Below are 17,013 nucleotides of genomic sequence, written 5' to 3' on the forward strand. Positions count from 1 at the left end.
TACAAAAACCGTCCAGTTTAGGTTTTAAACATCTTTAAAAAGCTAACACAAATTATTACCAAGCTTAAAAAAATTACATCTTTCAATCCTTTGACTCATTATTAACGAATAGATTCTCAGTGAAAACAAGGTAATGGTTCACTTTTCCAAGTTTAAGCTCAGTAAATAAGCCGAGGGGGAACAGGTGCACTGCACCCCCATGAGAACTTCTAGTTTTTATTTCAGACGTCCTTTTGGTCAAACGTTTCACCGAAAAGCCACTTTGTTAGAAAAATCTTGAAACTGCTGAACAAGTGCGTCCAATTAAAGCACTAAGCAGAAATATGTGCGACGAATAAAAACCTTTGTAAAACAGAAATAAAATTTTAAAAAAGAGTGGGTGGAGAGAATCAGATCCAGAAAAGTCCAGAGGAAAGTTTGCAGCAGAAGACGAGTTTCTCGATAGTTTGTGACTGACCTGTGGAATCCATGTCAGGCTCCTCCAGCAGCCCGCAGTGCATCCTCTTCCCATCAACGACGCTGGCTCTTCCAAGAAAATGGCTCGGTGTGCGCTGCCCCCTCCTCCGCGGCTCTCCCCTCGTCTCGCACTGTTTCCGTGACCGCTGCCCGTCACGGGAGATGTTGAGGATCTGAGGTTCGCCCAGAGAGGGGTGGTGTTGGCGGAGCACAAGAAGCAAGAAGAAGGGGGGAGGTGGGCGTTAAGGGAGGGGTGTAAAGAGGATGGGGGGGTCGGGCGGAGAAGAGGGACTCCAGAAATCCAGCGGGGGGAAAGCCAGACCCGTCAAAATGTTTGCTGATGTTTCATGGGAAAGGGGCTGATTTTATAGGAGCCCTGATGGGGACATGTCATTGATAGGCTTGGAAGGCTGATGAATGGCCCCGAGTCAGATGGGGATGTGGCAAGGCTCACTGGAAGTCTTTTGTTGGGCTGTTTTGAATAAGAAAAGCTCCCACCAAACCCAAAAAAAAAAAAAAAAAAAAAAAGAGGCTTAGATCTACGCAGCCCTAACACTTTGGCCTCCTCGCTTTCTGTTATGGCATTTCAGACATTTTTATACACCTCCAGCCTGGAAGTAAACCACGCTCCTAACCTGCATCATCACATCCTGCAGCCACCTGTTGCCTCTCTCCACCTGTTGAACCTTTCTTAGATTTGCCACAGGATTTTATTTGTATTATGTTAAAACGCCACAAGTGTTTATTTTTTAAATCAGAGCTTCTTTTTAGGTTCAGTGCCTTAATTTTTGGTGTGCCTCTGAGAAGAGGGAACGGTCACAAAAAAGGAGGTGGGGGGGGGAAGTAAAAGTGCAAAGCCCGAAGCTGGGAGGGCTCTGATGGAGTGCCTGAGAGCTGGAGAAGGGAAAGCTGTGATTAGAATATGAATGGAACGGCAGGAGAGGGGGAGAGGAGAAGGAGAAAGACGAGGGGAGAGGAGAAAGGCGGATTATGGCTGAATTACTCACAGCACCACGGTAGGCAAAGGACTTTCTCTTTCAGCGCGCAGGCACGAACACTGCTGCTGATACTCTGCAGACACCTGACGCACCGGGAGGACGAGGTGCAGGCGCACAGGTCCACAGAGCAGGATCAGATCTGGACGAGACAAACGGCTAACAACACACAGTTACACCTCGATCCGATCACCTGGGATCTGATCACTGTCAGTCAGAGGAGAAGAAGGTGGAGTCTGAACATCCATCATCTTCATCGTTTTCCTGCTGTTATCCCATTAGAACCTCATAAAACAGAACAGGTGCAGCCTCCTCTGTCCTTCCCATTATCACACACTCTGTCAGCACAAATGCATGCTTTTGTTGCATGAAAAGGCCCCAGTCGTGTGTGTGTGTCAGCATCAAGGCTGCAGTTTAAAGAGGAAACAATTCAACTTAAAGCAGCTTTTTCCTTCTTAACAAGGCTGCTGCGTTTCCAGAGCACCAAACGTCCAGATGTTTGCACGGCACTTGACTTTTAAATAAAATTAATTTTTTTTAAAAAACTGTCCATCACCCCATTTTGTGAAAACCCTTTACAAAACTATTAGTTTTTAAATAAATAAGACTAAATAAAGTAACTTGAATCATTAAGACAAAAAAACAAAAAGGAGAAGTGTGAATTTTAAAAGCTCAGATGAACCAAATAAAAGTGAAGGGATGATTTTTATAAGAAAAGTGACATATCAGAAAAAAAACCTACAAAACAGAACATAATGACACCTCAAAAAAATAAGTCACTAGAGTGAAAAATGCTCCACAGAAAAAAAAAAAAATTTTTAGAAAATGTGACAGAAAATATAAACATTTCACATTTTATTGTTGCTAATTCACTAAACTAGTTTTTGTGTTTTAAAGTCATTTAGATCATTTTCTTTTTTAAAAGTCATACTACTCTTGTTTTACTTCAGAAAAAATAATATTGAAAGGATTTTGACAGATATGATCAAAGTGATAAATAATAACTAATATATTATATAATTTAATAATAACTTCTATAAATAATAATATCTGTGTCGGAGGTCAAGTTGTATAGTTCAAGTTTGCATGACTTGAATGTTAAATGTTTATTTTTCTGCCATGATCGCTTTGTTTTTGTGCGTTTTATAGGTTTATATGTTAATTAGGAAACTAATTACAAGATCAAACTATAATGAAAATGTCGGACATAATTGGCTTTAAGAGGCTAAAACATTTTAGTAAAACAGCTTTTTATTTTTTTTAATTGGCCTTAATAACCGTTTTAGTTGTTTTCAGGTTTTCTGACCAGCCCCAAACAGCACACTTGCTATATATGATATTAATATTTTTGTTGCATTTTTGATCAAATTAAAAACAAACAAACAAAAAAAAGATTTTTTAAAAATTTTTTTTAAATATTTATTCTGTTTTATGCCATCACGTCCTGTTAAACTGCTGAGGCAACAACAATCTTTCACACTTGAAATATTTTCAGGTGAAAATCGTCAAAATTATCAACAATATTCTCCTAAAGTTAAAGTTTTCTCTTTAACGTTTTAACTTTTAATAACTTTTGCGCACACTGCCCTCCTCAAACGCTGAATTTCAGATCTTTACAAAAACTCAAACATGCTACGTTTATTTTAAAGACTTGTTCTCGCCGATCGGCTGTAGTACCAAGCAGTTTATTGAAAAAACTTGTTTTAAACATTTTAACTTAACAAAGAAAACATTATGATAATAAGAAAAGAAAATGTGATGTCCACGCCTAAAGTTCAAATGAAAAATTAATTAAAAATTTTAACTAAATTGTAAAGGAGGTTTGTGAGGAAAAAAAAGTGAAATCATGATTTTTCATTTGAACTCGATTAAATTATCCTTATTTATAAAGTTTTATAAAGTTTTTAGCAGTGGAGAGAAGCAGGTTAATGTGCAGCAAAGCATTATGGGTAGGGACTCTGCCCAATAGAACCTGCCCCGAGTGCAGTTTGATGCATATTTGTAAATAAATTACGAGACACACATCTGAAATAAGTGTTTTGTATTTATTCTGTACACAAAAACCTAACAAACATAAATTGAGAAACATAAATCAGAGGAATCATCCTCTAATTGTCACAGTTAGTTTGTGAAAACCAAAAAAACCCTTCAGCCTGTTTCTCTCCACTCAACCCAAACCTCAAACGTTGTGAACAGATGAAGCAGCTCCAGACTTATTACAGTTTCTGACTCTGCGCTCGCGCAGGCCGAGCCCTCTCACTCGTTGTAGCGCGACAGTTTGAGCCGCGGGATGATGTTCATGGACTGCAGCTCCTGGAACAGCAGCTTGCAGGCGTACGGGATCCTCAGGGAGGAAACGTGGCAGGAAGACTTACAGTAGTGACACCTGAGGAACACAAACACAAACCAGGACGTTAGTAACGTGGCAGACGACTCAATGCACGGAGAGAATCAGAAACGTGGGAAACACGAGTCACCAAAGCCAAAATGACCGTCGCTGAAGTTGTTTGTGTTTTTCTTTTATTTCTCTCGTTCTCATGGCGGGTTTCCTGCTTTAGTGTTTGTTTTTTATCCATGTCCTGCCCTTTCACCACTTTAGAAAGACGAGCCTCTGAAACGGGTCCTTCTGGAGGCTTCTTGTAGTAAAAGGTAAGTTTCTCTTGGCTGCTCTTTTCTGCAGGGGGTGGGACTGCATGAAAGATTTGGAACTCCCTCCAGATGCCCTTCCTGATGCCACCTGGGCTCGAACTGGCAACCCCAGGATGACAAGACACTTAACCACTGAGCCCCCATGAAGGCAGGAGATTTATTCCCATCAACATAGATATTTTTTTCTCCACTGTATCCCACAGCTTTATACAGGTCCAGAAGAGAAGACCTGACTGGGTTCCGTAAAATAGTATCTCACTTAAGAGCGACTAGTTGGTGAACAGCATTTTAAAGAGTCTTCAAAAAGTCTCAAACGTTCGTGAGGTGTCCTAATTTCCTCACGTAAATCGCAGAGCTCGAATTTTGTCCACGTTCAAAACAAATAGTGCGACTAATTCTCCCTCAAAATAATCCCAGAGTAATCACGAGTGTCTCAAACCAGTTTCAGTTTTGTCACAGGTGTTTCCAGTAGCTTGACACCTGACAGGAGCTGTTCTGTCAGAAGACACCTGAAGCACCAACCATTCATAATGACTGAAAACTGGTCCAAATCTGTCGTGCAGAGAAAAGTAGTCCAAATGTGGCACGACTCACCGTTGACTTGATCCCAAACAGAGTTCTTTGAGATTCAAGACAATTTTCTCACAATTCTGAGTCACCAGTTTGTCACCAGTTATCTCCAACAGTTGCAGTCCTGTGAGATACCACCCTGAGCAGAAGGGCTTCTTAAACATCTCTTTTTATAACGAGGTTCAGCAGACTGGAAGGTCCAAGACAGTCACAGGGTTGAAACAATTCATGTGAGTAAGGAACAGTCAGGACCACAGAAACCAGTGTGTGATGTCATCAGAGTTAAAACCATTTAGAGGTGTAAAACTCAGTAAGAGACTCATTTGGAATTTATACAACAACATTGTATTTATTTGGATAACTGGCAAAAATATCTCACTAATGTTCATCCATTCTTGTTTTGATAATGTATTGAGTATAAATTAAGATTTTAGGAGCTTCAGGTCACATTTTATCATTCCAACCTGAACCTGTTGATGGTCTTTGATTGGGCGTCTCTGTAATGCAGTGTGAAAACATCCATGGTCGCAGGACTTCACTGGTTAATGTGTGAATGCTCAATGGCAGCTTAAAGAGGGGCCTGTCATTGCAGTCAAGATCCAAAGTGGAAGTGGATCAAGTCTGCTGGCAGTGGACCTTCTCTGCGACCCAGATCTGCTCTTTTAGTCTAAACCAGAGCAGCCATTTTGTGGCGATCAGCCACTGTGCACTTCCTGTTTGGTGCCAAATGACATTAGATTTTGCTTTCAGTTCCTGTATTAAGTCATCCTAAGTGACCGCGAGCTGTGGTGGAGATGTAAAAAAACGTACCACCCAGAGTATCCCAACAGGCCACACTCTCCACACACGTCCACCTCGAAGGCGTCGCTGGAGATCATGAGGCGTTCCAGCAGCAACATGCTCGCTCCGTAACCAATCAGGCAGTCGCGCTCCATCTCCCCCAGACGTAGACCTCCGTCTCTTGAGCGACCCTCGGTGGGCTGCCTGTCGATGGTAGAGGAGAGAAATTCAAGCGTAGCCGTTATGATTCCTCAGACTTTCTGCTCGGACTTTGGAAACTCGTCAGCGGCGAACAGAGCCTGTTGGTTTCACCTGGTGAGAACGGCTCTGGGGCCTCGGGCTCTGGCGTGCATCTTGTCAAGAACCATGTGCTTCAGTTTCTGGTAATAGACCGGTCCAAAGTAGATGTAGGCCTCCAGAGGTTCTCTGAGGAAAACGCCATAAATATTTGGTACATTTTAGGAAAAAACAAAACATCCAGAGATAACAAACCAACAACAGAGTAACGAAGCCATCGAATTTTGCAATATTTTAAATAATAAGACGGGAATTTTATTGTTGGTTTAATAAACCGGAGCCACTGAAGACCTTACTGGTTAAAGATGCTTTGAGAGTCGACTCCAACTGCAAAGATGGGTCATAAGGAAGTGTTAAATGGAAAATCAAAGGTTTGATCTTTTTATGGCGAGGTAGATTAGAAAATACTTTTTTTGTTTTCAATATTTATATAAAGGAGTTTTAAAGCCTTCTCACACTCTTGCAATATTCTAAATAATGTTTCTAAGCTCTAAACGCTCTAAAAGAGCGCAGATTGTCATGATTTCAGCGCTCTGCCTCCACTGCTCTTTGCCACGCCCACTTCTTAGCTCTGCACGGAGATCAGCTGATAAGCTGCAGGAGGAAGCTTTTTCTGCAGCTCTGGGCAGCACAGACGTGCAGCAGTTGCTAAATAATTTAAAACAATGTATTTTAAATAAAAAATTATCATGGCTCATCCATCAATCAGCCAATTGTGTGTAAAGTCCAATCTTATTTTGAAAAATTGCGATAGAGTCCGCGATTAACGAACCGCGAAGTAGTGAGGGACTACTGTATCTTATACATGGTTACAAGAAATCACCCTCAAAGTACGAGCTGTGAATGACTCTCCTCTACTACCACATGAAGTTTTAGCTCAGTATCTGTAAAATTCACTAAGGTAGACATTTTTGTGTTGGCTAATGTCAGTTAGCTGTGGCGGCCATCTTGAATCAAGTTGACTTGAAAAGTTAATTGGGCTTACATGTACATTCAGTGATTACTTTGAGAGTTTAATTAATATTCATCCAGTAATTCACGAGATATTTTACTAACAGAGCTGCCTGGAATGGCATTAAAACTTAAATCATTTAAAAAATTTTCAACAAGAATAAATCTGGGGAAGTCTTTTTAGTTCTTGAGTGTGTTGTGAACTGGAAACATATTTTTATTACAAGCTGTGACAGATAATTACCCAGTGATCCCTGAGGTGACGTAGTCCTTGCCCTGGTAGTTGTATCCATAACGGATCAGATCCTCACACACATCCTTCACTTTGCTGCCTCCGAAAGCTGTCCCGTAGTGAAACCGTCCGTCCAGGACCCCCGCCTTCCCGGCTAACAGTTCTATCAACTTTCCCACCTGATCACATCCAGAACATTTTGGAAAGAAAAATAATCTCAACACGAATCTTTTTTTAGGATTTACATCATCTGCTGACACAAAGCTCTGATTATTGTGGGTGAAATTAGATTACACATGTAACCCCCTGCCCCCTCAGAGTGGGGACGTCGCTCCGAGGATGACTGATTTCAACAATCCCACTGAGGCTGCACCCCGAGGACCCCTGACCCCGCCACATAAAGGAAACACCTACTCTCATATCACTCTCAGGCCACAGAAACATCCTCCCGAGCCAAACATTTCTGAGGCTTCTCCGTGGCAACCGGGGCGAGAAAACACACCAAACAACGTCAACAGTTCAGATCCGTCCGGTTTTTACAGCGCGAGCAGAAAAGAGGCCAAGTGTCACGTCGTTCTGCAGCATCCCGCCGCTCACATGAGCCGCTCACGTTTGGTAAAACTTCCACACGCTGCAACAGGCGGCGCCTCCGCCGGCAGCCGTCTCCGCAGCAACAAATATCTGTTTGTAAAGAGCAAGACTGCTGCTTAACGGCGTCAATGGTTTGTGTGCTCTGGGAGCCAACGATAACCCAGAGAGAAGAGGAGCGGAGATAATGAGCGTTTTGTCTCAGAAGAGTCGACACGAACTTAAACAGACACAGTCAACACAAAGACCGAGGTGATGTAGGTCAAACACGAGGAAGCGTCAGCTACAGGTCTGGGATCAGCTGAAGAACGGCCACGTTTTCACTAAAACAAGGAAAAGTTGAACTTCTTCAATGAATAACTGATAATTACTGTTATTTATTTATTTATTTTTATTTTCAATCTGTTGTTTTCTCTTCTTCTTTCAGCTGCTCCCTCCTTCAGGGGTCGCCACAGCGAACTAAGATGCACGAAGACTTTGCAATTATTTATACGCTGGATGCCCTTCCTGACACAACCACAGACCACCGAGCTACCACAGCCCTCTGTGTGGAGCAGAGAGCTGCTATCTAGAGCGCCAGGGGAGCAGAGGGTGGGGGTTAAGGGCCTTGCTCAAGGGCCCATTGTGGGACGAATGAGGGTAGCACCTCTTTCTACAAAGGAATTGTTAGACAACTCATCTAACACACTGAAGACGTAAAAATCTGTCACCCAGTGGCACAGAGGACTGTTGGGAGTCGTACCGTCATTCTGGAGGGATATCCGTGAGGATTCATGATGATATCTGGACAGATTCCTGTGTCGCAGAACGGCATGTCCTCCTGTGGGACGATGAGGCCGCAAACACCTGAAAAACACACGAAACTGATCGAGTCGGAGCAGAGAAAAGCAAAACGTAATCTGAGAAGGAAAAGAAACAATTTCCCAGTTTCGTTTTTGTCTTTTCAAACTGACCTCTTAAAGTTCAGACAAAATAACTGTTCTATAGTACTGACATTTTTGTATTCATCTTTTAGAAGAGTTTCATTTTTGTTGCATTTCATAAAACATTGAACTCAAAGCTACTTTTATGTTTTCTTAAACTGTAATTTAAGGAGTTTGATAGACATGACGCTAATTTGACGCCTTTCTTTTACTTCAGTAACTTTTTTCTGTTTACCTGTTTGGTAAATGTTTGAAATTATTTATCATTATGAATTTTTCTGAAATGCTCCTTCATTTTAGGGTTTGTTGCACCTTATACACCGTGTTTTTTCTCTCTCTCTCTCTCTCTCTCTCTCTCTCTCTCTCTCTCTCTCTCTCTCTCTCTCTCTCTATATATATATATATATATATATATATATATATATATATATATATATATATATATATATATTAGTGCATTTTGTTGTTTTGCGCCTGCTCAGGTGACAGAACAAAAAGGTTTGAAATTAATAATATTAAAGTGCATAAAACAAAAACCTGCAGCAAGTTTTGCACCTAAACTAAATATAGATATTTTCTTCAACGTTTGTGTCAGGAACGCTCCAGTGGAGCCGTTGTCTGTGATCGCAGGACATTTCTGCACTCATGGACCGACAGGGTCCTCTTTTGACTCGCACGATGTGGGGGACGAGCTCCCTGGTAGCACGGAGTTTAAGTGTGAGTGCAAATGTTTGCAGAGGGTCCGAAGCACTCTTCACTGGTCAGGGTAAACAGATTGTAGTCCCATTTGCAAATGAAAAAAAGAGCAAAGAGAAGCAGAGAAGCAGGAAGTGGAGAAAGATGCTTAGCTGGACCTGGATTACACACCCATGACTTTCAGTTCGACTGGGAGGAAGTGGAGGGGATCAACTGGAGAGGAGAAGCTGAATCGATGCACGTGGGAAAAATTCACTATGAGCCGAGCGGCCAGCGCCTCACAGACTGCTGATGCCTTACAGGATGTTGCAACAGGATGTTGACTGAGAACAAGTGCAGCAGTTTAGTGGAACAGCATTCAACAGCAGGAAGAAAGTGAAAAGAAACAAGACTTTTAAAAAAAGAAAGAGAAGAAAATCAAAAGAAAGAGGCTCGACATCAAGGTAAAAAGTTGTGTAGAATAAAACAAGGATGGATAAACTATAAAGAGACACTGGTTCCAAATCCACACATCTTCTGGTGTTGTTTGTTTTGTGTGAAAGTGAATGATAAAAGAGGCGTGAAATCAGACGGACAACAGCGAGGGTCCCGAGCCCTCCATCACAGCTCATACAGCTTCACACTGACGCCTCGCACAATGGGGCCGTAATACTGACAACCCTGCACGTCCTCCCCCCACCTCCACAGCTGTGTGTGTGTGTGTGTGAGACCGGTAAATAATTAACTTATTCTGCTCTGCTGACCAGAATGCATGAAGAGAAGCTGGGAGATCCATCACTGCACCCAAATTCACTTCAAATTTAATTAGTATTCGTGTTGATTTAGGATTCCCAAAAGAATCCAATTAAATGTTTGTCAAGTACAAAATAGGTTTCTTAAACTTTACAGGACCCTGGCTGTTTTAGAAGCTGAACGTCACCGCCAAGACCTCAGAGCAAAAACCTGTTGCACATCTGGGCGCTTCCATCCGGATCTCCTCTGGCTAACCTCTCTGCGACCCCTCGATCCGGGACAGAAGACATTGTCCCACCCTGAGCTGACCGCCCAGCGCTCACCGCGTTAATGAAGAGAGTAAATTATGCACGGCGCCAGTTAGCTTTTGGATTAAAACATCATACCAGACCTCTATGGGGAGGCGCTGCAAGACAATGGAGGTTGTAAACACTTCCCCCCCTGCAGAACACTGCTGGGGTGTAATAAATTTGCATAGTCTGGTACAGGACAAAGAGCCAATTAATTGAAAAGAGCTCTTGAAAAATGAGGATGGGGGCTACAGCCACCGGGACTTGACTCAACAAATGCTCCTGCGCAGAAGAACGACCTGCGGTTTACTTTCTTTGATCCAGTCATTTACAATCTCTCAGCAGATCCTTTAGATCTTGAGTACGTCTGAGGTCCGTACGCAGGTTTAGTCTCACAGAGAACGTTGTAGCTGTGATGAAAGCACCTTTCTGTCCGTGTCGACTGCTGAATTTATCTCCGATCTCTGGTCTCCTGGTTTGCCTCAGGAGGATCTTGATGAGGAAGGCCTCTTCTGCGTTGGACGAGATCATGACCTTCTCGATGTACGAGTCTGTGGAGCCCTTATAGCTGGAAACAAAGTCCGCCCGTGTTCATGTTACATCTGCTGCAGCAGGACTTGTACGTACGGTGGATCTGGGACATGGACTGCTCTCACCTGATGGGCACGTCTCTGTACTGAGGCTGGCCTGGCTGGGCACTGCCCTCCAGTGGCGTCTGGGTGACAGTTGGCATGGATTTGTTCACCAACACCTGCTTGTTCTCCACTCTTTCACCTGAACATCATGAGACACATCAGAGTTAGAACGATCCTCCTGGACAAACTACAGGTCACAGAGCGCTCATTTACACTGGCTGCGTTCAAACTCAAGTGAAAAATACTTTTTAATTTATTTGGATCAAGTTTGGCTTAAAGATGAGTGACAGGTGTAGACTCTACCCCCTTTAACTTATCTTCTGAACCACTGTCTTGTGGAAATTCAAGAACTTGAACTCAAAACAATTTATAGCTGCAAAGTCACCTTGTTAAAACATTTGATCATTTTATCGATACAGTACATTCAGTGTTTTTGGGACCAAAGCCAGAAAAGCTTTGGTTTAGCTTTACTTAATGTGATTTAGGTCATAATTAATAAATAAACAGCTGGACTACATTCTAAAACAGCTTTGCATTTGAACATTTATAATATTTTAGCTAGAGAAACTTATTTACAGTAGTCCCTCGTTTATCGCGGGGGATCCGTACCATGAAGACCCTTCTAAACTCAAAACCACGTGTCAAACTCAAGGCCCGGGGGCCAAATGTGGCCCTCGTTGACATCTTATCTGCCCCCCAAGATGTTATTTTAAATGTAAAATACCTTTATCCCTTGTTTTTTTCAGTAATCTTTGATTATGATATAAAACAGAGAATGTCAAATGAGACCAATCAAACTCTTGTTGAAGAAACTGCAACCAAGAAAAAATGTTGGGTATCTAACTTGAGTTAATGTAGATTCTGAAACTGGCCCTTAGTTTGAAAACGGTTTTAATGTTGCCCCCATTTTGTAGGTGAATTTGACACCCCTGCTCTAAACTCTTTAAAAGAGCACAGAATGTCACAATTTCCCTCTCTGTGCCTCCGCTGCTCTCAGCCACCTGCAAGTGCTCTTGGCCACGCCCACTGCTCCACTCTGCACCAGATCAGCTGATCAGCTGCAGAAGGAAGTTTATCCTGCAGCTCTGGGCTGTACAAAGGAGCAGCAGGTGCTAAATAATTTATTTTAAATAAAAATTCCATGCCGATCGTATGGTTCGTCCATCAATCAGCCAATTGTGTGTCGTGTCAAATCTCATTTTGACAAACTGTAGTGAACTTAACCTGATGTCAAGACTAAGCCTAAGGTCAAAACCCTTGACCTTAAGAACCTTGTGGGACAGGAACTGTCATTTCATTGATTTGAATCCAGAAATACAGGTTCACCCATCCTGAGACTTTCTTTCTTGAAAATTCAAGTGGAAGAACACTCTCTTTTCTATTATCATTACTATTTTACAAATGTTGATAATCAAAGTGTCTTAGTTCAAACCATTTTAGATGTTGCAGTGAACTAATCGATTTTATTAACTGAAACAGTGTAATGATTTTTAATTCTCATGCAAAGTTAGAATTCATGTTAAAGCTGTTACAGAGTAATTATGCATTTTCTGATTTCTGTCTTTGAATGAGCAAGTGTGCGTTTTTCAGGGTCAGGAGTCGAAGCAGACAGGGGTTGGAACAACTGTCTTGTTTACATCCTCTCAGACGTAAACAGAAGGAGTTGGCACCTGTTTCTAAAACTCGCCAAAACAAAACTCTCTATGTCTCTGAGAACATTTCTGATCTGTTCCATAACAATTCTTGCTGTCTTCTAACCTCTTACGTCACAAAACACACCCCGTCTGGTCGGTTCTGACCAATGGGAAGACTCCCAAATGAACCGGGAAAAGAGCTCTTTAAAATGTCGGTACTTCCTGGTCTAACGAGTGCTGTGAGAGTTGAGCAGAGTTGAGTTCAGTTCTGCGCGGAGAAGCCCAGTTCTGTGGAGTTCTGTGGTTTTGGAGAAGTTCGGCGGTGCGGACAGTTCTGATATGTCCTAGTGCTGGCAGTTGCTGTGGGAGCCGGGAAGACCCTGACATGACCACAGAGCTCTTCCGAGTTTCATGGGATTATAACATTTTCCACTGAGGTGAGCTTGTGTCGGACAGAGCCTCGCCATTACTTCGGACGATTCACAGCATCCTACGGAGACGCTGAAAGGGTGCGTTAAACGGAATCTTGCCTGAGACATCTCCAGGTAAAAGAGTCGATTTCACCACCTAAGTGTACTGTAAGGAAGAAGCTGAAGAAAGCCCGGAGAGTGCCGTTCTGTTCAACACTCTCCCTCAAACACCATCTTTTACTCCCTTTAACTTCCTTCCCATCTTTAAATTCTTCTCTAAAGTAGAAATCCTTCTAGATATTTAGAAATGTCTGTGTAAAGTGCTCATCCACCGCCGTGTGGACAATTGACATAATTGTACAGTTTTCATAAATGTCTGTGGTGAAGCAACGGAAAATCATGGCCGTATGGTTTTTCCTGATTGATTGATTATGTTGTTATTTTCATAATTGGCCAAATTAATGTAAATGTTTGATGTTAAACTTTGATTCTGTAAATAAATGACCGCATTCATTTTGATGGGTCAAAGATAAATGACGTCTCACGTTTGCATTTCATTAAATTCAATGCACGTTTTATTCAGTCCAGAAAAATGAGGAATCCGTGTTAATTGATGAATATATCTGAGCATCTGTTCATCTACAAAACCACGTTAGAGCAAATCCGCGATAAACAAACCGCAAAGTAGCGAGGGACTACTGTATATTTCTCAAAAGTGTGCTGGTCTTTATCTTTACCTCACAGTTTTTGTTATTTGCTACCACTGAATCTCATACTTGGCAAATATATTGCAACAAATAAATTCGCCATTTGCAGGACTGTCTCTTAAACATCAACTCATTCACAGTATGTACACGGACATGTCGTCAGTCCCAGTTCAGTGGGATTATACGTAAAAACGTGTACATTTTCTCACAATTGTGTGTCTCCAACTACTTGTAAACATTTGTAGCTCAGTGAGAAACAGGCTTATATAACGCTACATTTAAAAAATGCCTTCTTTGTAAATGTTTTATAAATTTGATTAAAGTAAATCCGTGGTTTCGGTAATAAAGAGTAGGAATGTGCATCTTTTTAATCAATCAACATCACCATTATGTTTCAAAAGCAATTATAAATTATTTTCAAAGTGTGTTAAAATTATAGTTCAGACCATTTGAAGAAAGGGTCTGTGGAAGCGTTGTGAACAATTAATATCTTACCTGTTGCAGATAGCTCTCAGATTGACTTCAGTTTGGAAAAACAAAGTTTAATTTTAATCAGACTGAAGAGATAACTGCTAGTCTGAGTGGACTTTAAACAAACACTTTTAAATTAACTTTACATCACTTTTAATTTTGCATGACACAATTATTCTGAAAGAAATGTAAAATTTATGCAGGAAGTGCTCCAGGCTGCACTAGAAGTGCTATAGCTAGCTGCTGAAGCTTTTTGTGACTAAATAACCATTGAATTACGTAAATATGAAATGCAAAATGCACAGCAGAGTAAAGGTTTATAAAGTACATCTAAGTTTTTGGTCTTTCCCTTTAATTGATCCAGTTTGAATTTAACTTTTTCCTCTAAATTAAGGCTGTTCAAAGAGCCATCTAGGACAGGTAAGACAATAATGGTTCATAACCTTTTTTCAAATGATCTAAACAGAGACTATTAAAAACTGAACGCCACTGCTGAATGAGAGAAACATCAATTAGAAAATCAGTTTTCTGTATTTTTATTAATAAAATCAGACACAACAGAGCAGACTCAGATCAAGCTGGACCTCCTCTAAATCTCCTGGTACTCACCAGGGGAGCAGATGCCGTCAGCATCCAGGATGTTGTGTTTCCATATGGGTTTACGTGTGGTGGCGTCCAGCATCGGCCCCATCACTTTATCGAAGGTCTGGTTGGTGTAACGGCGCAGGGTGCACTTGGCATTTTTATAGACGAGGCACCGACCAAATCCTGAGCAGAAACAAATTCAGCTCTCTATCAGCCGTCAGAGTTCAGTCTGCGATTCTAAATCTACAGAAACGTGAAACAAAGATGTGGGAGGTTTCACGCTCACCTCTGTCCAGCGAGGCCTTGTTGAGGACCAGGGCGTCCTCGATGTCGTAGCCGCTGTAGCTCATCACAGCCACCGTGGCGTTCTGACCCGCCGGCAGCTTCTCAAAATCAATCAGCTCGATGGTTTTTGTTTTGACCATGGGCCTCTGAGGATACACCAGCAGGTACATGAGCGTGTCGATGCGGTTCCTCTGGTTGTAGCCGATGGTTCCTGGGAAGACGAGATGAAGAGTCACGTATGAATACTGTTTGAAATCTTATTAATTCTGGAGGGTTATATAAAGTCCTCCTGTTTGGCTGGTTAACCTCGTTTCAGAGGAGCTCAAAGGAGGAACAAGGAGAGTTATGGCATAAAGCCTGACCTCCCTGGAAGCCCCGACATTTGTCAAATGCTAGTACTTCACAATCGGGCTACAAGCACAAAGTCGGTGATAATAGGCTCACGCCACACAACCAGATTTGCACATGTAAAGGGCTGTCCATACAAAAACAGACAACACAGAGGATATTAGGCCAAATATAGTTCCAGTCAGTGTTTCTGTAAAGATGGGGGGAGGGCAGGATAAACGGATGGAGGTGAAGCAGCAGAGAAAGGAGGGGTGGGTGACTGCAGATCTTAGCCGGGCAGTTTGGGGAAGTTTTGGTTACCAGGGAGCTCTGGGTGCACACTCTTTGGGCTTTTTGCAGCTGAGCACACTGACCCCCTCCGAGAGCACAGCCAGCGCAGACACAATGAATTGCTAATGACACTCTGGGTGACTGGCAGGGAAAGGGCCTCCGCACACACAGCACAATGGAGGACCTACGCAAGCGCCCCATGTTTGATGTCCATGCGCATACACACACACACATCAGCCAAACACTTGATCACATATCCAAATGTATTCTGACAAGAAATGGTGCAGGAGCAGAGTTTGTGGGGGGGCGCAGAACCAGCAGGCGACTTGTATCCACACTGTTTGTTATTCTAATGTCTATTTTAACTCCTGCAAATAAAACTTTTAACTTTCAACGAGTTTGTTGTAAGAAGAAAATACTGCAAGTGTGCGTTTGTGCCGTGATGTGAAACTACCTGCTCAGATGAGGCTTACCCATGGCCTGCTTGCCCATAGCGCACTGGTATGTGTTCCTGGGCGACTGGTTGTGGTGGGGGTAGGGAATGAGGCCTGCACACACTCCGAGCAGAGTGAAGGGCTCGATCTCCAAGTGGGTCGTGTCTCTACAGAAGGAAATTCAAAAGAGCACGCTGAGATTGACAAAACCCGGGAGGGTAGCTCTTTAAAATAAAAGCTGTGCAGCGTTTCACGCACTTGCTGATCATGTGTTCATAAAGAGCAATCTGACAGTCGTTCTCCTCGTTCACGTCCAGGTACTCCACCAGACTTTCGTGCAGAAAGTCCTCAAACGTTCTGGAGATGAGAGAAGAGTCAGAAGTGGTCAGGGGCGTCAGGTCACAGGAACAGTAAAAGAAACACCAGAATCTCCTCAAGTTCGAAGAGAGGATCTGTTTGACACAACTTGAAGGCGCGTCAGAAGCAGCTGGAAATGTTTAAACAAGAGCTGGTGTTTTCTAGAGGTGAAGGATCAGTTATAATATCAGAAATAAAAGATGTATTGGTTTAGTAAATATGTAAAGAGACATGTTGTACCAGCCACTTCATCTATGATGCTGTATATGCTGATTAACTTTGTTAACACAAGTTGATGAATATTAAGCAGTTCTCAGCCTCACCTGTAGCCCTGCGACAGATCCTCGATATGTTTGTTATTCACCATCGGATGGCCCCTCTTCACGATGATGTACGGCCTGAAGGAGAAACAAAATATAACATTTAACTGTCTTTAAGCTTTAATTCAATTCAGTTTATTTATTTTCAATTCAATTTATTTCTATAGCGCCAAGTCACAACAGAAGTCGTCTCAGGGCACTGAACAGAAACATTCATATATAAAAATAATAATTTAACATTATTTATCTGAGGAGCAGACTGCTTTGAGTTTAACTTCATCACATGAAGGTGACAGTGGAAAGGAAAAACTCCCTCATGAGTTAGAAACCTTTAGCAGAACCAGGCTCAGGACAAGTGGTCATCTGCTTCGACATATATACATATATATATACATATA

At 42.2% G+C, this 17,013-nt stretch overlaps 2 protein-coding genes across 2 annotated transcripts in view; both read right to left on the bottom strand.

The window, feature by feature from the left end:
* rfx4 (regulatory factor X, 4) overlaps positions 1-1,708 on the bottom strand; it is a 21,208-nt gene extending 19,500 nt beyond the window's left edge. The window contains exons 1-3 of the mRNA XM_037683197.1: positions 1,645-1,708; positions 1,469-1,593; positions 458-629 (exon numbers count right to left, since the gene is read on the bottom strand). Of these exons, the coding sequence (XP_037539125.1) occupies positions 458-629; positions 1,469-1,593; positions 1,645-1,708 (361 nt within the window). The remainder of the gene's footprint in view (positions 1-457; positions 630-1,468; positions 1,594-1,644) is intronic.
* A 1,929-nt stretch (positions 1,709-3,637) lies between these two features.
* The window catches only part of polr3b (polymerase (RNA) III (DNA directed) polypeptide B), a 35,153-nt gene continuing 21,777 nt past the window's right edge, over positions 3,638-17,013 (bottom strand). The window contains exons 17-28 of the mRNA XM_037682814.1: positions 16,619-16,693; positions 16,197-16,295; positions 15,978-16,105; positions 14,888-15,097; positions 14,626-14,784; positions 10,816-10,933; positions 10,585-10,727; positions 8,261-8,364; positions 6,943-7,109; positions 5,763-5,876; positions 5,481-5,654; positions 3,638-3,837 (exon numbers count right to left, since the gene is read on the bottom strand). Of these exons, the coding sequence (XP_037538742.1) occupies positions 3,708-3,837; positions 5,481-5,654; positions 5,763-5,876; positions 6,943-7,109; positions 8,261-8,364; positions 10,585-10,727; positions 10,816-10,933; positions 14,626-14,784; positions 14,888-15,097; positions 15,978-16,105; positions 16,197-16,295; positions 16,619-16,693 (1,621 nt within the window). The 3' untranslated portion in view covers positions 3,638-3,707. The remainder of the gene's footprint in view (positions 3,838-5,480; positions 5,655-5,762; positions 5,877-6,942; positions 7,110-8,260; positions 8,365-10,584; positions 10,728-10,815; positions 10,934-14,625; positions 14,785-14,887; positions 15,098-15,977; positions 16,106-16,196; positions 16,296-16,618; positions 16,694-17,013) is intronic.

The sequence above is a fragment of the Nematolebias whitei genome, chromosome 10 (genome assembly GCF_014905685.2).
Source record: "Nematolebias whitei isolate Nwh7 chromosome 10, NemWhi1, whole genome shotgun sequence".
Taxonomy (NCBI): domain Eukaryota; kingdom Metazoa; phylum Chordata; class Actinopteri; order Cyprinodontiformes; family Rivulidae; genus Nematolebias; species Nematolebias whitei.